This window comes from Orycteropus afer, unplaced genomic scaffold (assembly GCF_000298275.1).
Source record: "Orycteropus afer afer isolate SDZICR_OR568_19922 unplaced genomic scaffold, OryAfe1.0 scaffold00403, whole genome shotgun sequence".
In the NCBI taxonomy this organism is placed as follows: Eukaryota; Metazoa; Chordata; class Mammalia; order Tubulidentata; family Orycteropodidae; genus Orycteropus; species Orycteropus afer.
This window is the reverse complement of record NW_006921990.1, coordinates 2,454,821-2,478,706: the sequence shown is the minus strand read 5'-3', so window position 1 is coordinate 2,478,706 and position 23,886 is coordinate 2,454,821. Positions and strand designations below refer to the sequence as shown.

At 37.2% G+C, this 23,886-nt stretch overlaps 1 protein-coding gene across 1 annotated transcript in view; it reads left to right on the top strand.

Moving 5' to 3' along the window:
* Nucleotides 1–13,774, top strand: part of CENPE (centromere protein E) — a 123,432-nt gene extending 109,658 nt beyond the window's left edge. Inside the window, exons 43-48 of the mRNA XM_042782660.1 lie at nt 568–753; nt 4,671–4,783; nt 6,341–6,438; nt 9,122–9,305; nt 10,717–11,003; nt 13,680–13,774. Of these exons, the coding sequence (XP_042638594.1) occupies nt 568–753; nt 4,671–4,783; nt 6,341–6,438; nt 9,122–9,305; nt 10,717–11,003; nt 13,680–13,774 (963 nt within the window). The remainder of the gene's footprint in view (nt 1–567; nt 754–4,670; nt 4,784–6,340; nt 6,439–9,121; nt 9,306–10,716; nt 11,004–13,679) is intronic.
* The last annotated feature ends 10,112 nt before the right edge of the window (nt 13,775–23,886 follow it).

Sequence of the window (23,886 nt, the reverse complement as noted above, 5' to 3'; positions counted from 1 at the left end):
GTTGGTGGATTGTATTGTTTAGCTCTTCTGCATCTTTGTTGAGTTTCTTTCCAGTTGTTCTATCTTTCATTGAAAGTAGTGTATTAAAGTCCCCCACTATGACTGTGGAGCATCTGTTTGACTTTTCAACTCATCAAAGTCTGATTTCTGTATTTTGGGGCTCTTTTATTGGGTCCATAGATATTTATTATTGTTATGTCTTCTTATTCAATTTATCCTTTAATCATTATATAATGTCCTTCTTTAACAGATAGACTTTAAGTGGTATTAATTTCTAAAGTGAGTTCCTATTTAATATACTGAATCCTATGCTAAACAGTAAAAAATATAAATACTAAACTTTATCATGTAAATTTTCACATTTTTGTAACCCACAAAATCATCAACTTCTGAATGAATAAAAAAATAACAATGTCTATAGATTAGGTGACATTTGATTTCTTTCTGTCCCTTGTTAGTGCAATGTATCAATAGGTGACAACTGCCAGATATGACCACCTTTGTCTCAAATGTATATTATGATTCTGTATTTATGCCACTTTTTATGTATATATACTTTTCTAATAGAAAATTCAAGATCTAGAAACTTCACTACGTGAAGCTGAAGAAAGTGCTAAGCATAAGGAAGGCATGATTATAAAGATGCAGAAAGAACTTCAGAAGACTAATGGCATGATAATAAAGCTTCAAGCAAAAGTTAATGAATCAAATAAATGCCTTGAAAAAGCAAAAGAAATTATCCAAGCACTCCAGGTAACATAAGAAACTCATTTTACAAATAAGAATTATTCTTTGCCTTTTACCTTATTGTTGGATGTGGAGGTCATTTTGGTTCAGTATTCTTCCCTTTTACCACAACTCCCTATTGCCTGTGTATGTCTGAAGTTTAATATTCAAGTTTTTCAAAAATAATCATAATAATAAAGTAAGCATCTTAAAGACCCCCCAGGTGATGTAGATGATCTGCACTTCGCTAGTAACCCAGAGGTTATCTGTTCAAACCCACCCAGTGGCACCGCAGTAGATCCACATCTGGCAAGTGGCTTCATAAAGATTATAGCCATCCTGACTCCAGAGCCTACTGAGTCTCTCCATATAAATACATAAACAAATTCCTCAACAAAACAGTAAACAACTTAGAAGTGAAATGCAAAGAATATGTTTTCATGCAAAATAATGCTTATTTTTATCTTTAGAAAAAGAATTTTTAAAACACATGCAAATTTATTTTTTATAGTTTATATGGAAATATGTATTTTCTCCATTTTTCAAGAAATGCCTGTTATATAAATATATACCAAAACCAGATTCATTGCCATCAAGTCGATTCCACCTCATTGTGACACCCTTTGGGTTTCCGAGGTGGTAAATCTTTACAGAAGTAGATTGTCCAGTCTTCCGTGGAGTGGCTGATGGGTTTGAACTGCCAGCCTTCTGGTTAGCAGTCAAATGCCTTAGGCACTATGCCACCAGAGCTCCTTATCTAAACATGTAACACTCTTTATTAGATAAATGTATTTTAAAATTGTTTTTCTTCATAAAGTCTTTGTTACTGAGCCCAACATGGTGGCCCTTGGGCTTAATATGACCTGCTTGCTTTGTAACAAAAAAAATGTCCTCATTCATCATATCCCCAACATTCTTTTGTTTTAACCTCAAACATTCTCCTATTTCTGCTACTTGACTCCAACCCTAATAGGCATTTAAGTATTCTGTTCCTGCTCTGAGGTCTCTCCATTCCAGACAAACTTAGGTACAAGTCAAGAATTCTTGTTCTTTCTGTTATGTAACATTGTTCTAAAATTCTGGTCAGTTTAATGAGAGATAAAACAGAGAGGCAAAGAGAAAAATCTTTTTTTTTTTTTTTTTAGCCAATTGTTGGTATATGTAGAAACCGAGTAAACCACCTATAAGATTTTAGAATACTTACAAGTAATTTAATGATTGTATTTTGATTCATTCAACAAATGTTTGTTGAGCAACTACTATGTATTCTAGATCCTATGTATATAGCAGTGAAAAAAAAAAAGCCCTTCCCCTGTCCTCATGGAGCTTACATTTTGGTTCAGGGAGACAGAAAATAAACCAGTAAATATGTATGTCATCTGGTGAAAAGTATAATAGGAAAAAATTGAGCCAGAAAAGGGATATACAAGTACTGAGTAAAGGTGGGGTATGTGGGGAAACAGATGTACTTTTATGCAGGGGAGATGACATTTGAGCAAAGACCTGAAGGAAGTTATGGAGTGAGCCATGTGGTGGGAAAGAATCTTCCAAGCAAAGGAAATAGCAAATGCAAAGGCCTCAAAACAGAAGGTTAGCAGTCTGAACCCACCAGCCACTCCACAGCAGGAAGACTGGGCAATCTACTTCCATAAAGATTTACCACCTGGGAAACCCAATGGAGGTTGCTATGAGTCAGAATCAACTCAGTGACAGTGAGGCTGTTACAAGGACTTTGGTTTTTATTCTGAGTGAGATAGATATCCTTTGGAAGATTTTGGCTTAAGGGTGTTACAGTAACAATTTACAGACATCTAGGGATCTAGTGTAGTAATCCTGGTGGGAGATGAGGTGCCTTAAACTTGAGTGGTAGCAGTGAAAAAAGTGGGATTCTGTGTACTTTAAAAGGTTAGACGACAAAATTTGCTGACAGATTCTGTGTATAGTATGAGAGCCAAAGATGATTCCAGAGTTTTTGTCCTGGCAACTGAAGGGATGGAGTTGCCATTTGTGGAGATGGGCAACATTGCCAGAAGAGCAGATTGGAAAGAGGTGGAGCAAAATTGGAGTTCAGTTTTTGATATGTTGACTTTGAGATGCCTATTAGACAAGGTGAGATATCACTTAGATGGAGGGATATATCAAGGAGAGGTCCAGACTGGAGTTATAAATTTGAGTAATTATCAGCAAATAGAAGTCATGAGACAGGTTGAGGTCACCGAAGGCATGAGTAAAATAGAAAAGAGGTGCATGGGGTTGCCATGAGTCAGAATCAACTCTACAACAACTCATTTTTATGCAGTAAGATAAAGATCCTGAGAAAGAACAGTCAGTGAGGAAAGAGGAGAACAGAGAGAAGTGTCCTGGTTCAAGAAAGATAGAATAAGTAACACATATCCTCAATTTTTGGTATAGATTCACACAAGTGTCTACAGAGAGAGAAATATCTTTCCTTCATACCAGGAGTAACCATTTAGAACAATATAATGGGTTTGACTTTGTATAGCATCCGTGGGGAGAGAAAGGAAAATGCTGGATGTCTAAAATCTTTGTACAGTTTGAAATTTTGAAATTTACTTCTCTATATCATATAAATCTAGGGGAAAAAAATCAACAGAGTTAATTTAAGGTTTAACTAGTGGCAAGGATATTAACTTTTCAGCTGATTCACCACTATTTGAGTACATCTAAAAGAAATTTGAAGGATCAATAATTTTGTTTAAATTCTGAATAAATTTTCTCTGTTGTATCGTTACAAATTGTTTATGTCAGATCGCAGTGAATTTGTTAAAACTTTAAACTGCACTAAAACTTTGTGGAGAACCTGTGTGATGTGAGAAAGAAGGTCTTATTTATGATGGCCATAAATCTCAAATAAAATACTTGAATGACTAACCTTCATAAAAAAAATGAGGGTTGCATATATGAAAGAAATCATAAAAGTATAAAAAGAAATGGAACATTTGATTTACAAATAAGATATATGTCATTTCCTGGGTGGGAAACCCAAATAATGTGCTTGGTGGTGTTGTGTGCTTGTATGAGAAATACCGTGTAACTATCAGTTTTTCCCAGATTACCTTCTAAATTTAATGTAATTCAAATCAGAATCTCAAAAGACTTATTTTTCTAGTGAAGCAATGAAAATTTCTTAGCAACATAGATGCAAAATAAAATACATCTAGAAGAATAAACTTAATTTGATCTATCTGGTACAATAATTATTTTAAATAATGTTATGGATGACTGATTTCTTTCTTTCATTATGTAGTGGCCAAAGGAAATGCTTGTGTCACTGATTTAACTTTCAGTGCACAGTACTCCTGATGATGCTATGTATTGCTTTGTGCTCTGATTTCAATCCTAGTTTGATATTTATGTTGTTGCTCTGGTATCTTTTTATTTCATTTTCCTGATTTACCTTGCCCACTCCTTTCATTATTTTCAAGCTTTCTGTGTCATTTTGTTTAGGTATATCACTTTTTAACTGGAAAAAATAGTATTTGTTATAAGATATGAAAATAATGTTCCCTATATATTAGCTTTAGGAGCTCTGGTAGCATAGTGCCTAAGGCATTTGACTGCTAACTAGAAGGCTGGTGGTTCAACCCCACTAGCCACTTCTCTGAAGGAAGGTTGGGCAATCTACTTCTGTAGTGGTGCCATTTTGGAAACCCAAGGAGGAGTCGCTATGAATTGGATCCGACTCGACAGCAGTGCATTTGGTTATATTAGCTTTAAATAACCTTCACAACAAATACCTAGTTATTGTTCATTTTATTATTTAAATCGATTCCTTTCCTATCTTTCATATATTTGGAGTTTTTGCTATTTTTAAATGTTCCTATTGGATCAAAGACAGTTATCCACTCTTTGCTGGAATTGAAACTATTTCAATAATTACTTTAGTTTGTTTTTTTTTTTTTTCTCTCTCTCTGAAAACTTAGGATAAAATTGCTTTAGGAGCTGAGCCCTATAAAGAAGAAATTGAAGACCTCAAAACAAAGCTGGTGAAAATAGACCTAGAGAAGATGAAAAATGCCAAGGAGTTTGAAAAGGAGTATGTCTTTGCCTAAATTTAATAGCTTAAAATTTCCTTTCTAAACTATATAAATTCTTTTCCCTTGTTAACTTTTAAAAATATATCTTGTAGAAATATTGTTACTTCTTTTTAAATCGATATATAATCTATTTTAATTTCATTAAATTCTATTACATAAACAAAGTTTTTAAAATAAGCACAATTCTGATTAATAACATGCAATGTGTTTGCATGCTACTTGCCAATTATACATAAAAAGCTTTAAAATGGAGTTTTTATGCTTGCAAAGTACATGAATGTTGAAAACCTTTGAGTGTGTATATTTAGCACTGTGACTAAGATTTGCATTATTTCTCTTAACTTTGCTCTTCCTCTTAGGTTTTTGTGTCAGGATTGTATTTCCTTTTAGATTATAGATACCTAGAGCCCAAAACCATATGCCCTATTTGTTTACTTACTTACTTACATATAGTGTTATATATAATAGCAGGCCTAAAATTCTTTGTGGTATAAGGAAAAGAATGTTAAATGGAGAGTCAGAGAAACTGAATTGGCAGTACAATGTTGCCACTTAATAATGCATCACCTTAAACTATTTAATCTATCTGGTCTTCACATTCATAATCGATAAGAGGACAGTTTTATATACAATTTCTTAAGATCCTTTCTTGTTGTCAAGTCGAGGTTTGCGGTTCAAACCTACCAGCCACTCTGTGGGAAAAAGATATGGCAGTCTACTTCCATAAAGATTACTACCTTGGAAACCCTACAGGCACCACTCTGTCCTATAGGGTTATTATGAGTCAAAATCAACTCAGCCTCAACAAATTTGGTCTGTTTGATTTTGAGATCCCTTCTGGCTACTATGTTCTTTCTGTTAAACTTTAATAAATATTTAGTAATTCTGCTAAACTTGGAAGCCATTTGTCACCCATCTAACATATGTATAGTCTTTAATAAATCTTTAAATATATATCTCAGCTAAAACCTAACTTTTGGCTAATACCAATTGGGAATAAAAGAAAAGTAGCACTCTGAATCTTCACACTGTCTAGCCACTCTTCCATTGATAAGACTGTTGGCTTTCATGAAACTTATACCTATTAAGTTCTTAATCATAGAAAGCAATTTTATTTATAGAATAAAGTCAGTAGACATTTTCATAGTCTTTAAGAAAGGCAGAAGGTCTTGAAAAGTTATCCTTGCTGACTAAAGTGTAAGTTAATGGTTGGAATTTGACCTCTGACAGTATCATGGAGACCAAAGCTGTCATCAGGGTTTGCTTTCCTGGCAATGTAGAAAGGAGCTGCTTTTTTCTTTCATGCTCTGGTCATTGTTGTCCCTTCAGGATGTTGTTAGGACCCATGGTAACAGCTCAGTTACTTTTTTTTATGATGCCTCCAAATATGATTTGGCTCATTATCCAATTATTAGCTGTTGCACCTTCAGAAACTTAAGAAGAACTGGCTTCACAATGTTAAGAAAATTGAACTGCCCCTAAGATCAGTTCTGTTTAGTCTTCCTTAAAAAATTAGTTGTTAGACTTTTACATATTTTTATTGTTGTTCTTATTAGAATCACTTTTACAAAAGCTACTGTTGAATATCAAAAAGAAGTTATAAGGCTCTTAAAAGAAAATCTTAGAAAAAACCAACAGGCCCAGGAAACTTCAAGTAAGTGAAAAATGCAATTTTTTTTTCATTTTTTTATTGTGATTTGGGTGAATGTTTACAGAGCAAATTCATTTTCCATGCAACAGTTATATTTTGTTTCATGACATTGATTGCAATCCATACATGTAACTGCTCAATTCTCACTTCCTCCCTGTGGCTACCCTTTTCTAGCATCCTTCTTTCCCATGCATTCCTGCCCTCTGAGTTATCTTCCTGTGCAAATATTGCCCTTCTGATCTCCCTTGGTTGATTGTTCTAAGGAGTGTAGCCACCTGGTGTAAATGTTCACCCTATACGCCTGTCTGTTGTTTGGCTGGTACCCACAGGAGTAAGTTCAATTCCAGGCCCGAAGGGTGACCAGGAGTCATAGTTTCAAGGGTTTCACCTGTCTCTATCAGACTAGTAAGCCTCGTCTTCTTTATGGAAAGTCCAAATACTTTTAGATCCTTTCCATTTTACATCTCAGTGTATTTATACATTGTAAAGATTGCAATTATATATGTGGTAGTCAAGAGTAAACTTGAATTAACCACTACTTTGGAAAGAACTTTTTTAAAATGAATTCACTGGGATCATATTTATCTTGTGGCATCTCCTTAGTTTGCTAAAGCTCCAACTGTTTATCCATTATAGAATCTTGAAAAGTATGAATTTTGTTTTTGCATTATCAGATTTTTTATATTATTTGAAGATATCTTCACACTTTAAAAGAATGACTTTACTATCAAAGTAGAAGTAACCCTTCCCGATAAAAATACAAACACATTTCTTAATAGATTTTAACTATATGCAGTTACTAAATTATAATCTGTACACAGTTAAAATAAGTAAACATATATTCATTGTTCTTAATATCAAAAATACTGAGTTGATGCTTCTTTGCACAACTCTTTGAATTGATTTTAGATACAGCTTTTAGGTCTAATGGTCAAATTTCTGCATATACATTCTTCACACTATACTTGCATCCATGTTTCTGTCTCTCATGTTTCATTTGAAAAGAGAATGCTAGAGAATATGAGGAACAGGTTTGTGTAGGAGAACTAAAGTCAGGGGCCTGAGCTTTCAACTGACTGCCCTTGCTTAATGGTTTTGTGGAATCAAGGTGACATCATCTGACCTTCTAGTTTACGTGTTTGTTGTGAGAATCAAACCAAAGATGTGTGTGAAAACATGAAAATGCTAACTTCCACATAAATGTAAGATGATATTTGCATGTGTTATTGCCTATGTACTTCTTTTAAAAAATAAAGTAGAGTGGGAGTAGTAGCAGTGTGGCTTGAACTTCCCTCGTGTCTGTTGTAGGATAATCACAGCTCTTACCTGTAGAACATCAAGGGCTAAAAATAGAACCAAGGATTCTTTGTTGTTGAAATGTTAGCTTAATTACTCTTGATTTGTAAGTGACCTTCAGGTATATGTTGTACCTGCACTCAAAATTTAGATATCTCACCCAACCCTGCCCCACTCTTCTTTCTTAAATCACCAGGAACTTCCTAACCTAGTGGATTATTTTACTTCACAGGCACCTCACATTTTTATGCAACTTTACCTGCAGTTTATAAAACAAAGTCCCTTACGTTACTTTTACACACATAGTCTAGAATACTTAATAATATATGTTTGTTTTTTTAACATTGACTGTTTCTTTATTGTCATGAAAGGGGGCAGTAGTTCTTACTACAGTATATGAAGATATGCTAGTACACTATGTGTTGCCATTAGTTAGAATTATGCTAAAGTTTGTTGTTGTTTTATTGTGAAAAATTATATAACAAACATTTGCCAATGCATCTATTTTACATGCACAATTCAGTGATATTGATTACATTAATCATGTGCAACCCTCACCACTATCCATTTCCAGATTTCTCCATCACCAGTGATTAACAGAAACTCAGTACCCCCTATGCAAAAACTCCTCTTCTCCCCTTCTCTCCCACCCCTGGTGACCACTAATAAACTTTGGTCTCTATCCATCTGTCTGTTTTATATAAGTGGGATTACAGAATATCTGTTCTTTTGTGATGGACATTTTTTCACTCAGCATAATATGTTCAAGATTCATCCATGTTGTAGCATGTGTCAGGGCTTCATTTCTTTTTATAGCAGATTAACACTCCATTGTACACATATGCCATGTTTTGTTTGTTCATTTGTTTGTTTGCTTTTCTAATCCATTCATCTGTTGGTGGACATTTGGTAGTTTCCACCTTTTGACTATTGTAAACAGTACTGCAATGAACATTTGTGTACAGTTAATATATGCTGCAATATTCTAAGGCTTACTTAGTTAACAAATGTATGTTGAGTACTTATAATGCACTGACTAACTCTGAGGATTGAAATACACCCTAGAAACACACTCCTAGATAGAGAGGACAGAGCATTGAAGGACTGCCCTAACTGAGAGGGCTTTTACTGCAGTCATGGGAAAGATCTTAGTGACCTGGATTATGGTAATGGACTAGGGGTGTAGAGAAGCATTTGGATTCTAGATGTATTTTGATTTGATGATCAGTTAGGCACAGGAGGTGAGGGTGAAGGAAAAGTCCAGGATGACTTCCAAGGACATGGTGATTAGGATGTTTTGGGTTTTATAGTAGCTTGTTACATTTAGTAATAATTCCTTTATTTTGACCTTGGGAAACAATTAAACATAAGACTTATTTGCTTCCCACAGTGATATCAGAAAATGTTGATTCTCAGCCATTAAATAAAGCCATAACCTGTGGAGGTGGCAGCGGGATTGTACAAAGCACAAAAGTTCTAATTTTGAAAAGTGAACATATGAAACTAGAAAGTGAAGTTTCTAAGTTAAAGCAGAAAAATGAACAGCTAATAAAGCAACAGAATGAGCTGTTAAGGTAAGATCTGCTTACATGCTAGAGCTATCATGCCTGTGGCTATTCCATGTTGAGGGGGTAGTATATGCACATACATATATATGTTTTTGCAGTTGGCAACCCTTCACATTATGGGGAAAGTAATTTTTAGACCTTATGTAATAGTGTCTTTTTTGAAAGAAATAAGGCTGTGTTAAAACTATTCTAGATGTCTGCTTTCCAGGAACTGACCTATTTTTAACTCAGCTAAGAACCAGGAAGTAAACAAAGAAATTGAAGGATCAGCTTAAATACAGTTAGAGGTCAATATACCCTAGTCAATGAGGTTTTATTCAAAAGAGAACCCCATAAGTCCATTATCCTAGCCTACTTACTTATACCTTATAATCAATGCTAATAGACTTACTTGGCTTTTCAGCCTATGAAAGATTAGAATCTGTGCAAAGCAGTGACTTGAGATGCAGTGGAAGAAAGGTTGGCATTAAACAATTATATAAATACTACCTGAGTGCTATTAATAAAACTAAGTAGGACATTATGAGAGAGTATTTTAGAGGGATCTAACCTTATCTAGATTTGTGTGTTGGGGGAGGAGGGATGATAAGAAACTAATATATGAGAGTAAATCTAAAAAATTAGTAGGAATTAGGCTAGATGAAAGGAAAGAGGGAGAAGTCTTCTAGGCTGAGGTCTAGGCTTTGAATTGGGATAAATAACCTGTTGGTGGAACTGGGAGATGTCTAGTGTCCAGGGTGTAGAATTTGAAACAACAGTATGGTACAAAGTGAGATGCCAGAGATAACTGGGTCGAGATTACATAAGCCTTATGGATCGTTGTTAGGAAGTCATATGGCATCCAAAATGTAATAGAAAGCCAGTGGAAGATTTTAGGCAGGGCCCTGAGAAGCTCAGATCACATCTTGGCTGCTAGCATGTTATAGGGAAACTCAATTAGGAAGCTGTTTATGATAGTTCAGGCAAAAATATTTTGGCATGGAATAGAGTGGTGCTGAAGAAGCTAGAAATAAGGAGATGAATTTGGGAGATGGTTATGAAGTTGTATCAACAAACTTGGCTGACTGTTAGAATTAAGGAGAGAGGACTCTAGGATTACTTCCCAGGTTTCTGTCCGGTGGCAGAATGAATGGTGGTGGCAATTAATTTATGAAATTATTGTAGCAAAGTAGCATTAGATAAGCCATTCTGGATATCATTAATTCATTTGAAAACTTAATATCATATTCTAAGCTTTCTTTTCAAGACTGTCGTCAAGGGAATTTACTGCAACTCCTCAATTGATATAGACCCATTTCATTTTCTGAACTGTGGAAATTGTCCAAAGAAGAAACATTAGGTAGAAATGTAAATGCAATGTGACTGTATGTCAGGAATTGAACAATCTTACAGTCTACTTTTTCCCCCCACATTTAAGCAACAATCGTCGTCTTTCTAAAGAAATCAAAGCGTGGAAGGATAGAACATTTAAAAGAGAAGCTCATAAAGAAGTTATTTGTGAGAATTCCCCAAAGTCTCCTAAAGTGACTGGAACACCTTCTAAATATAGACAAAATACGCCTTCACAACGTAAGGAAGAGAATTTACAAGATCCTATCCCAAAGGAGTCGCCAAACTCTTGGTTTTTTGATAGCCGATCAAAGTCTTTTCCAACAGCTCATCCAGTTCGCTATTTTGATAACTCAAGTTTAGGCCTTTGCCCAGGTAGGTAAATACAGTGATTACTTTGGTAAAGATTTTAACTCATGTATAATATGTGGCCCCTAAGGGCAAATTTAAACGAGAAGTAATTGAGCAAGTGACAGTGCTCAGGCTTCATTTGCTGTCTGTCCCTGTGTGAAAAGTCAGTGTCTCCAAAGCACAGCCCTGGAGTGCACTCCCTTTTTACTCCATGTGAAATCTTTATTCTGCCTCTTAAACCCTCAGCTTTTCTCCTAAAATAGTAGAGAAGTGTCTCTGATGAGAAAGACACTACCCTATAAACTATTTTACTAAAAAAGCTTTTCTTACCAGTTCCATGGGTCAGCATTACCTATATACCATTATATTCGTTTTACATGAACCAGATCATAGACTTGCATCACTTACTTATTCACTATTCATTCAATCCACAAATATTTTTTTTAGCTCCTAGTATGCATCAATGAGGAGTAATTCTGGTGGTGTAGTGCCTAAGGCATTTGACTGCTAACCAGAAAGTTGGCGGTTCAAACCCACCAGCCACTCCATGGAAGGAAGGCTGGGCAATCTACTTCCATAAAGATTTACTGCCTCGGAAACCCAAAGGGGATCACTTGAGTCAGAATCAGTTTGATGGCAGTTTGTTGTTGGTTTATGCATCAGTTATTAGACACTGATGGTACATTGATAAGCAAAACCAGGCATGATCTCTGTCCTCACAGAGCTGACAGTCTAATGGAAGATCCAGACCTTAATATAAGTAAAACTGCAGGGTTTAAAAGACTATGAGGGCATATAGTAATGTTTTAGGAATATTGAATATGCCTTCCTTGAGGAAGAACTGAAATCCAGAGTTAGCTAAACAAAGAGGAGCAGGAAAAGCATGCCAGGTAGATGGAACAGTGACAGCTCTGGGGTAGAAGGAAGCATGACCAGGAGAGGGGTTTGGGCCCCAGCACAGTGAGGTCAAGCATGGGTGGGTGGAGTCAGAGAGGCCACAGAAGGAGGTAAGAGCCAGACATGTAGGACTTTAGATTGGAGAAAGGAATTTTTACTTTATCCTGAAAGCATTTAGAGGCAGCCTTTGAAAGAGTTTAAACAGTGGGCAGGGGAATATGATGAGTTATAAATTTTGCAAATCATCTCAGCTGTGGAGTAGCCAACAAATAATAGGGGGAATAGTTTATGGCAGTTGTCTAAGCAAGACATGCTGGTAGCTTGGACTCAGGCAGGTGCAGTAGAGATGGGGAGATTTTGGAGAAGAATCAGCAGTGCTAAGTTCTGCAGGGTACTGTTCACAGAGGCAGGAAGGACTGTAGGGAAAGCTAGGTAGCATCCTGTTCCTTGTTGTTTTTCTCACCATAAAGCACTTACTGCATGCCTAGGTGTGTATGGTCCCCGGCTTAAGGCTGTTTAAAAAGAATTATTCAGCTGCAGACTTTTGTGACAGTGTTTCTACCTGCTAGAAATACTGTATTATGCAACTACTGAATTCTGAAGCAACAAAATTGTACACTAAGCTTCTAAGTCATTTAAAGCTATAAACAAAGATTGCCAAGGTTTATGAGTGCTCTACTTTGTGATTAAAATGAAATCAATCCTTTCATGTTATTACACATTGAAATCAGATCACCTTGGCAGCCTGAAAGTGCTCTTAGGGACATAGTAAGGCACAAAGCCATTTGGAAGCAATATGTTTGAACTGCTCTTTTCACTGAAATATTTTAGTACCTTCCCTTGTCTAGGGCCTTATGCAGAATTTTTGCTACACATACACCACACATCATATTTTAGGAGTCTCAAAAACTGAGAAACCTTTATAATCACCTTTTATTTATCTGATGGTGGCAGAAGTGTAAGTGTAATATGAATTAAGGCAACTGCAAATAAAAATGCCTACATCTTTTTTTACCAATGTATGGATCTGTCTGGCAGATTTATATTTTGTTAAGATAAATTAGAGTAGGCTGGAAGTATCCATAAATCAAAAACCAACCCAGAATTAAAGAAAATAGTTCCAGCTTAAATTAGTAAGAATATTAATCCAGAAAATTCTCAATGTTTACTTTGAATTATAAAAAGTAAATTACCTCAGCAAATTAAGATAATTGCCAAGACCAGTTATGTTAGATTAACTTTTATGAATATAGTAACTTGAAAATGAACATTGTTTATAAATACTGCTTGAAATGTTTTTTAAAGGTTTTTTAAAGAAAGTTTTCCAAAGATGACTAAATATTCTCTTATCTGTATACTATTTGTGTAGCACACCTTTTTTCCCTCTAAAAATAGGAAAATCCAGCTAAATTAGTCCATGCTTGATTCACTTTGAATCTCTGATGAATTTAAAATAAGCTTTTATTCTTTCTTGTATAAAATGGTTTCCTAGCACAAATAGTTGGTTTTGACGATGAACCCCTCGTATAAAACAAGACTTTGGATTTTCATTTTTTCTTAATCACTTACATTGATGATGCATTTTCTGAGAGAATGGAAAATAAACTTCTCAAAATCTGATGAAGTGAAATACCCTTTTTTAGTGATCAGATAACAAACTAATGACCACATTGCCATTTTTCACTCCTTTTATCTCTCCTCTCTTTACTTCTTTTCCCCTCCAGCTCTGCTTGGTTTTGTGTGTGTGTGTGTGTGTGTGTATTTTTTTAATAGAATTAATTTTGGGTTTCTTTCCTTTCTCAGAGGAACACACAGTGGGAGCAGAAAATGTGGACCCTCAGTCTGGTTCTTGGCACACCTCTTCCGGAAAAGATGTGCCTGAATGCAAAACCCAGTAACTCCTCTGCTGTCACTTGCCTGGGGGCCAGCAGTCATTGTTTGGAAATGACCATGTTTGCCATTTTGTGTGTCTCTTCTTGGCAAAGATGTCACAGTCCAACTTAATTCAGTGTTCACTTCACCACTAGAATAGGAAATTCATTCATTCCAGTAATTTAGAATAGTAATGTCAATGCCGTGTTCTTGAATGTGGTTTAATGCTTTGGAAGCTGAAAGGTTTTATTTATTTATATATTTTGTAAAGAATAAAGTTATTGATGGAAATTTCCAGTCTTTCCATGTATGCATTCTATGTATACATTTTTATTAATGTAAAGTTATCCACATATTACTTGTGTAATTCCAAAGCATAATGCATAAATTAATATAAAACATTTAATTAACAAAATTATAAACTCCTCTTTTAATACCTTGTACATTCAATAAATGTTTCCTTAGTAGTTCTGAATCATCATCTCTGTGTAATATTAATGGTTCCTTGGTGGGGTGGTAGGGTATGTTTGGCTCTCCTCTCATTGAGTTTCAAGATTTTACTATGAACATGTGTGCATGCTTTCTGAATTTAATCGTTAAAGGATAACAGGACCTGTGTACTTAACTCTCTACTCCTACTCTTGTTTTGGTGTCATAACTATAAGAGTTCTTTCTCATTGTTCTGTTATATACCCACCACAGACCCAGTACAAGCACTCAATTGGTTTGTTACTAGGCTTCATTCTGCTCCACCCCACTCCCACCCAAAAAAACCTGAGATTATTGGTTCTGCCTCCTTCGTTTTAGGCATGAGGAAGCAGCCTCAGAGTTTCTGTCAGAGTATGGTTTCCAAAACCTGGGATCCCCACGGATACTTAGGGCACCCATGGCTGGACTTCATGAGGTCTGTAAAACTGAAATTTCATGTGAACTTCTGTCTATGGATTTATTTTTTCAGAATACTAAGCTCCATACTTATATTCTCAGGGCATCTGTGACCCTATAAAAGGCTAAGAACTATGCTTTTTGAGAGTATCCCTATTTTACTTTTGCATCATCTAACAGAAACACCACACACACACACACACACACACACACAAAAGTAAGTTGCATTAAGATTATTCAACAGAGGTAAAATGATGTTGAGGTATCCTTGACTCTTTGTTAAGAAAATTCATTCAAAGGAAGAGATTATGGATTGCATAATACCTATCATTCCAGACTCTCTGGATTGGGTATTAAACCTTATCCTAACATACTATCACAAGCATTCACTAGGGCTAAGACCTATCCCTTGGTCTTGTTTCTCCATTCCACCCTGGCCCAAGAATCACACTTTAGCAGAGCTACAGGTCTGATTCATTGCAATGTCTGCTCCTCTTCCGAATTAAAGAGTGACCCAAAGTTATTGGCTAATGTGGTAGGTAATGTGTGTCAACTTGGCTGGTCCTGGTTGAGTAGCTAGGCAGCTGGATGTAGTATTCCCCATGATGAGACTGGTAATTAACTCCATGGTGGTATCTACCATGAGCAGCTGAGTAGCTGCCTTAGGGATGCAGTCTGCTTCCTGTGTATAAGGAGAAGCCCTGGGGAAAGGTCTCTAGTTTATGGCATGCTTGAACCCTGCTTGTAGCCGTGTTGTTCTTCAGCAGCCTGCCATGATCTGCCAACCCTGGGACTTTAATTAATGGCCTGCCGTGTTGTTTGGTAACCTCGGGACTGTGCCTTTTTACTTTTCAACCGTGGGCTTGTCAGTCTTGGTGGCCAACAGCTGTCTGAGTGAAGAAAAGCCACAAGTTTCAGTGGGCCAGGAGCAGAAGGCCGAGCTGAAGCCCAAAGTTCAGGGGCTTTCATGCAACCCCTAGAACCTGGCACTTTGAACTCAGACTTAAAGCCTCCAGACTGTAAGAAAATAAACTCCTGTTTGTTCAAGCCACCCCATTTGTGCTATATTCCTGTCAGAGTGGCACTAGGTAACCAGAACAGCTAAATTCACCTGGATAGTAAAACTAAGACCATTGAAAATGTAGTAGCTGTTAGGTATCCAGTTCTTAGCTCATGAACTGAGTTTCAATATTGTGAATGATTGTCAAGGATTAATAATAAAGCCAATAATGGAAGCCAACAGTGTTAAATTAAAAAAAAGAAAAAAGACAGAAAGCAACAGTGTGAGCAGTTGATGTTCAAAAGATCTGAAAAGTCAGGACCAGAGGAGACAAAATATGAAATTATTGCTCATGTTTTTGTTAGTTGCCATTGAGTCAGTTCTGACTTACAGCGATGTACAGCAGAACGAAACACTGCTGGTCCTGCCCCATCCTCACCGTCATTACCCTGCACAAGTCCATCTTTGCAACCACTGTGTCAGTCTATTTCATTGAGGGTTTCCCCTTTGTCACTGACTGTCTACCAGGTGTGATATCCTTCTCCAGGGATTGGTCCCTATGACAACATGAGCAAAGTACAAGACGACATCTAGCCATTCTCACTTCTAAGGAGCATTCTTGCTGCACTTCCTTCCAAGACAGATTTATTCGTTCTTCTAGCAGTCCATTGCAGGAGCTCTGGTAGCATAGTGGCTAAGACACTTGCCTGCTAACCAGACGGCTGGCGGTTCAAACCCACCAGCCACTCCTCGGAAGGAAGGTTGGGCAATCCTACTTCCGTAGTGATACTGCCTCGGAAACCCAAGGAGGGGTCGCTATGAGTCGGGGCCTACTCGACGGCACATAACAACAACAACAACAACAAGCAGTCCATTGTACATTCAATATTCTTTGCCAGCACCACAACTCAAATGTATCAATTCTTCTGTGACCTTCTTTATTCATTGCCCAGCTCTCATATGCATATAAGGCTTTTGAAAATATCATGGCTTGGAAATATGTTATTGAGATACTGCTACTAAGCAAATATTTAATGGACACCTACTGCATGCTGATAACTGGTCAAGACACTGCAAGACACTGTCTTCTTGGAATTTGTAGAGGGAAGAATGATAAGTGCCTAGCCTTAAAGAATGCAGTCTAGTACCTATACAGATGGGTGACAAATACCCACAATATCATGTGACTTAAGTGACTTGGGTGATATTCAAATAAGCATTATTGTTAAGAATCAACATGGGAAGCTGAAGAAAACTGCATTAAGGAAGAAAGGAATATTGGAGTTAGTCTTGATTACAGAACACTTATACCTTATATTCATATTAACCCTATTCTGAAATCCTCAAAATTCAAAGGAAAGGCATTGTTATTAAAGCCAGGATGAGATTACAGATCATTAGACACACACTACAGTGGGGAGCAGGGGACAATTTTACCCAAAACCTCACTTGGGCACATGCACAAGCTAAGCTCAAGGTCGGGGGGGGATTTTTAAATCATATATTATACATCTCTATGTATATGTGTGTGTGTGTGTGTGTATACACACACACACACATAAACACAGAAAATATATATATTTGTTGTTGTTGGTATGTGCCGTGGAGTCAGCCCAGACTCATAGTGACCCCTCCTTGGGTTGCCGAGGCAGTATCATTATGGAAGTAGATTGCCTCATTTTCCTTCTGAGGAGTAACTGGTGGGTTTGAACCGCCAGCCTTCTGGTTAGCAGTCAAGTGCCTTAGGCACTATGCTACCAGAGCTCCTATATATATATTTTTTTTATCTTCCATAAAAATCATCACTAACATTTATTGAGTACATACATTTTGAGTATCCAACATGGTACTGATGGTTTCACATGCTGAATTTTTCTTCCTCACATCCCTTCATCTTACATCTTGAGTTTAGAAAGTTAAATGACTTATTTAACTAGTGAGAGAAAGATCTAGGACTCATTCAAGATTTTCTGACTGTGTGTACACTGTGATTGTTAGGAACAGGCTTAGTTGTAAGTAACAGAAAACTTGAAAAGCAATGATCTAAAAAGGACTTCATTTTTTTCTTTTTCTTTTTTTTAATTTACTTTGATTGTGCTGAAAACATACATACCAAGACATTTACCACTATAACAACTTCCAGGGACATTGATGACATTGTTCATGTGCTACCATTATTACTATCCTTTTCCAAAATATTCCACTACCATTAGCATGAACTCAATGCCCCACTAACAAAAGGTACTCTTTCTCCCTCCCTCCCACCTCTGGTAATTGCTAATAGTCTGGTTTATATATATTTATTTTTGGTTTATTACCAAACTCACTGCTGTCAAGTCAATCCCGACTCATAGCGACCCCTCCTTGGGTTTCTGAGGCAGTATCTCTATGGAAGTAGATGGCCCAACCTTCCTTCCAAGGAGTGGCTGGTGGTTAGCAGTCAAATGCCTTAGGCACTAGGCCACCAAGCTTCCATATATATTATTTTGGTATATATATATTCAGTATATTTTTTTTCTTTTCTTTTTTTTTTTTTAACCTCCCTTCCCCTCCCATCCCTGGTAATCAACAAAAAAAAAGAACTTCTTTTCGTGTATAACCTTTTCTTTGACTTTTTACAATAGTGCACTAATGCTGTATTTGTCCTTCTGTGATTGACTTATTTCACTCAGCATAATGTCCTCCAACTTCATCCACATTATGTGGATTCTACATTATTCTTCAGTGTTGCATAGTATTCCATTGTGTGTATTATCACAGTTTTGTTATCCATTCCTCCACTGGTGGGCACTTAGGTTGTTTCTATCTCTTTGCTATCATGAATAGTGCTGCAATGAACATGGGTGTACATGTATCTATTTGTGTCCTGGTTCTCACTTCTTTAGGATATATACCTAGTAATGGGATTGCTGGATCAAATGATGTTTCTATTTCTAACTTTTTAAGGAATTGCCATACTGATTTCCACAGTGGTTGTGTCATTTTATAGTCCCACCAGCAGTGTATGGGATGTATGGGAGCTCTGGTGGCGTAGTGAGTAAGGCGCTTGACTGCTAACCAGAAGGTCAGCAGTTCAAACCCACTAGTTGCTCTGTGGAAGGAGGACGGAGCAATCTACTACTGTAAAGATTTACAGCCTTGGGAACCCAATGGGGGTCACTATGAGTCGGAAATGACTCGTTGGCAGTGAATTTTGGTTTTTTTTGTTTTGTTTTGTTTTGTTTTGGAGGACTGTATGAGAGTCCCAATCTCTCCACATCCTTGCCAGCATTTGTTATTTTCTGTATTGGTGAACTTTGCTATCAGTGCCAGGATGAGAAAGTATCTCATTGTTTGTTTTGATTTGCATCTCTCTAATGGTTAATGATTGTGAACATTTCTTCACGTGTTTGTTGGCCATCTGAATATCTTCTTTGGTGAAGTTTCTGTTGATGTCTTCCGCCCAGTTTTTAATTTGATTGTTTGCCTTTTTGATGTTGTGGTGTTGGAGTTTTCTATAAATTTTAGAGATAAGTCCCTTGTCAGATATGTCATTGCTGAATATTTTTCCCCAAACTGTAGGTTCTCTTTTCACTCTTGGAGAAGTTTTTTCATATGCATAAGAATTTAATTTTTAGAAAGTCACAATTACCTAGTTTGTCTTCTGCTATGGATTATGTTTTGGATTATGCTTGATAATCCATTTATGCCATAAATTAGGGCCCCTAAGGTTGCCCTTATTTTATCTTTGATGAACTTTATAGTTTTAGGTTTCACATTTTAAGTCTGATCTTTTTGGAGTTAGTTTTTGTGTAACTGTGTAATTGTGTGTAATTTTGTGTAATCTTGTTTCATTTTTCTGCAAATGGATATCCAGTTTTGCCAGCACCATTTGTGAAAGAGACTATCTCTTCCCCATGTAATGGATTTCAGCCCTTTGTCAAAGATCAGCTGACCACAGGTTGATGGATCTACTCCTGGGTTTTCAATTCTCTTCCACTGGTCTGTGTGTCTGTTGTTGTACCAATACCAGGCTGTTTTGACTACTGTGGCTGTATAGCAGGTTTTGAGATCCAGGAGTGTAGGACCTCCTACTTTGTTCTTCCTCAGTAGTGCTTTGCTTATCTGAGGTCTCTCTCCTTTCCATATAAAATTACTGATTAGTTTTTCTATACTTTAAAGAATGTTGATGGAATCTGAATTGGGATTGCATTGAAGGTATAGATTACTTTGGGTAGTATTGACATTTTCTCAACATTCAATCTTTCTGTCCATGAGCATGGTATGTTCTTCCATTAATGTAGATCTCTTATAGTTTCTTGAAGTAATGTTTTGTAGTTTTCTTTGTATAGGTCTTTTCTGTCCATGGTAAGATTTGTTTCCATATAGTTTATCTTTTTGGTAGTGATTGTAAATTGCATTGATTTCCTTATTCCTTTTTCACAGATCTCTTTGCTGGTGTAGAGGAATCCATCTGATTTTTGTGTGCTCATCTTGCATCCAGACACTATGCTGAATCTTTCAGTAAGTTCCAGTAGTTTTCTTGCTGAGTCTCTTGGGTTTTCTATGTATAGGATCATATCATCTGCAAATAGGGTAGTTTTACTTCTTCCTTACCAATTTGAATGCCTTTTATTTCCCTTTCTTGCCTTCTTGCCCTGGCTAGGACTTTGAATACAATGTTGAATAGAAGTGGTGATAGAGGGCATCCTTGACTGGTTCCTGTTCGCCAGGGGAATGGTTTCAGTCTTTCTCCATTAAGAATAATGTTGGCTGTAGGTTTTGCATATATGCCCTTTATTATGTTGAGGAATTCCTATTTTTCTGAGAGTTTTTATCAGAAATAGGTGTTGGATTTATCAAATGCTTTTTCTGCATCAATTGATATGATCATGTGATTATTTTCATTTTATTTATGTGATGGATTATGTTAATTATTTTTCTAATGTTGAACCATCCTTACATAGCTGGCATGAATTCCACTTGGTAATGATGTATGATTATTATTATTATTATTAGATATGTTGTTGGAGTCTATTGGCTAGGATTTTGTTGAAGATTTTTGTGTCTATATTCATGAGGGATATATATTGGTAGTTTTCCTTTTTATGGTGTCTTTGCCTGGTTTGGTATCAGGATTATGCTTGTTTCATAAAATGAACTTGGGAGAATTCCAACCTTTTCTGTTCTAGAACAGTTTGAGTAGGATTGGTGTCAACTCTTCTCTGAATGTTTGGTAGACTTGCCCAGTGAAACCATCTGGGCCAGAACTCTTTGTTGTTGCTGTTGGTAATTTTTTTATGGCATGTCCAATTTCTTCTTTTGTCATGAATCTGTTCAAATTTTCTACCTCAGTCTGTGTTATTTTAGGTTAAGTACTGTGTTTCTGGCAGCTCTGGTGGCATAGTCCCTAAGGCATTTGACTCCTAATCAGAAAGCTGGCAGTTCAAACCCCCAACCATTCCTTGGAAGGAAGATTGGGTGATCTACTTCAATAGTGAGGGTCACTGATGAGTCAGATTTGACTCAACAGCAGTGAGTTTATTTGTGTTTCTAGAAGTCTGTCCATTTCTTCTAGGTTGTCTTTTTTGTTGTTTTTCTTTCAGAAGCCCAGAGAAGTTAAGGCTGGTGCCAGAAGGTTGTCTTCAAGGAGCCAGGTTCCTTCATTTGTCCTGCTCTATCTTTAATGTGTACTTTTTGATCTCATACTAAGGCACAAAATGCCTACTATGTCTCCAGGCATCATATCTACATTCCAGGCAAAAGGAAGGGAATGATCAAAAGCTATAACAGCTCTAGAGAAGCCTTGCCTTTCTACTCAAGAAGGAAGTCCTCAGAAATACCACCCTACATTCCATTGACCAGGTCTTTGTTCCCAGGAAGCTAGGAATTGGAGAGGTTCTGCTTTATACCCTTTATAAAATGAAAGGGAAATGAGTTGAATGAGTGGTACATGAATCCACTTAAAAGTACGTACACAAATAACCTACAATCACTCTGCAATTGATAGTCTAACAAAATACAGCTTACTAGCCTAGCCTAGAGGGCTCATATAATCTAGTTCTTTGTTTTGAATCTTATCTCTGCTCTCTTCAGCAAAACCTTTTTTTTTCTTTTCAAGCTTTTTTCCATTTTCTTCAGCCAAATTTGACCTGTTTTCCAAGGTGTTCTTTCCTTTCAAGCCTCTGCACTTTTTGTTCAAGCTCCACACACCCCCACCCTCAACCCACTCCCCAGTAGTCACGAGGCCTGCATTCTGCCACTAAATGTGTACAAAGATCAGGCTGAATGTGACAAAGTAACAACAAAAATTGTACCTTAAACTTGATAGAATTTTCATTTCCTCACTTAGAAAAGTCGTGGTGTTGGGCCAGGAAGGCTCAGAATCTTCAGTGACCTGGGTTCCTTCCATTTTGTTGCCCTACTATCTTCCACATGCAGTTTTTGGCTCATTTAAATTTGACTAACCCCAGAGCCCTGCTATAATGGTTAAGGTCTTGGCTGCTAATAGAAAGATTGACAACTGGAACCCACCCAGCAGCTCCATGGGAGAAAGACCTGGTAATCTGCTTCCATGAAGTTTATAACCTAGGAAATCCTATGGGACAGTTCTACTCTGCCACATGGGGTAATTGTGAGTCAGAATCCATGGCACTTACCAACAGCAACAATCCTGGAACAGCATATGGCCTGAGGCTTAGGCACAAACTAACTGTGGAGTCCTAGAGAGGTCAAAGTGTAGGAAACGATTTCCGCATCCAAAGTAAGCTATGGATTCCCTGGAGGGTGCAAACGGTTAACGGTCAGCAGAGGTTTGACTCTACCTAGAGGTGCCTCAGAAGAAAAGCCTGGAGATCAACTCCTGAAAAATTAGCCACTGAAACCCTATGGAGCACAGTTCTACCCTGACCCTCAGGGAGTCACAGTGAATAGAAATCCACTCCAGGGCAGCTGCTTTGGTTTGTTGCCACTTCTCACCTTCTACTTAGAGTTAGCTGTTCTATGTGATTACCACCAGATGGCAGCAAGCACACACATAAAGTACATTAATCCTGTGGCCCCTTTTTAAAAAAGCTGAAGGAAACTGAACTAGCAAATATAGAAAGCACTTAAACTACAAATCCCAGCATGCATTATTAAGCACCTGACTTGCTTCAGCACGAAGGTCTCAAGTTGGTTGCTCCAGCAGGAATCTGCAGGACACCTTCCAGTCACTGTCTAAAGTAAGATTTTCTGATAATTTTTAAATGAAACTTTTAGCTGGGGGGAAGAGAATGTTTAATTTTTAGATGTTGCTTTGTTCTTCTTATTGCGAATCGTTTAACTTTTAGATGTTGCTTTGTTCTTCTTATTGTGAATTTCAGAATTAATCTGAGTAGTTAGATCTGGCGGCAGCAGCGACAGACAGGGCCAGCGGCCAGAACAGGTAAGAAGGGCGGGGGACAGCCCCCAAGACGGCTGGGTGTAGCGGCAGTCAGGGCCTGTGGCTGGAACAGGTAGGGAAAGCCCAGGAAGTGAGTGGAGTCATTGGAGCAGCTAAGGGAGGTGAACTTGTCTGTGGGGATTGTCCTACTGTGGTGGCTTGCATGTTGCTGTGAGGCTGGAGGCTGTGCCAGCAGAGTGCCCATAGTGGACTAGTTTTGAAGGAACTTCCAGACTGAGATAGACTCAGAAGGAAGAGGCCATCCACATCTCAAAGACTTGGCCAGTAAAAACCTTATGAATAGTAGTGAAACACTGTCTGAAATATTACTGGCAAATTTTATGAATAGCCCTGAAACATTGCCCCGTACAGTACCAGAAGATGAGCCTGTCAGGCTGGAAGGCCCTCAAAATTTGACTGGGGAAGAGTTGCCTAGTCATAGTAGAGCCTACCTTAATGATGTGGATCAAGTAGAGCTCTCAGGGCCTCCATTTGCTGAAGTGGCATGACTCAATATGAGAAGAAATAGCTGCAATTATCCATGGATAATCAGAACATGGAATGTAGGAAGTATGAATCTAGGAAAATTGCAAGTTGTCAAAAATGAAATGGAACCCACAAAGATTGATATCCTAAACATTAGTGAGCTGAAATGGACAGGTTTTGGCCATTTTGAATCAGATAACCATGTGATCTACTATGCCAGGAATGATGAAAAGGAATGGCATGGCATTCATCATCACAAAGAATATTTCAAGATCTGTCCTGAAGTACAATGCTGTCAGTGATAGAATAATATCCGTACACCTACAAGGAAAGCCCGTTAATACTACTATTATTCAAATTTATGC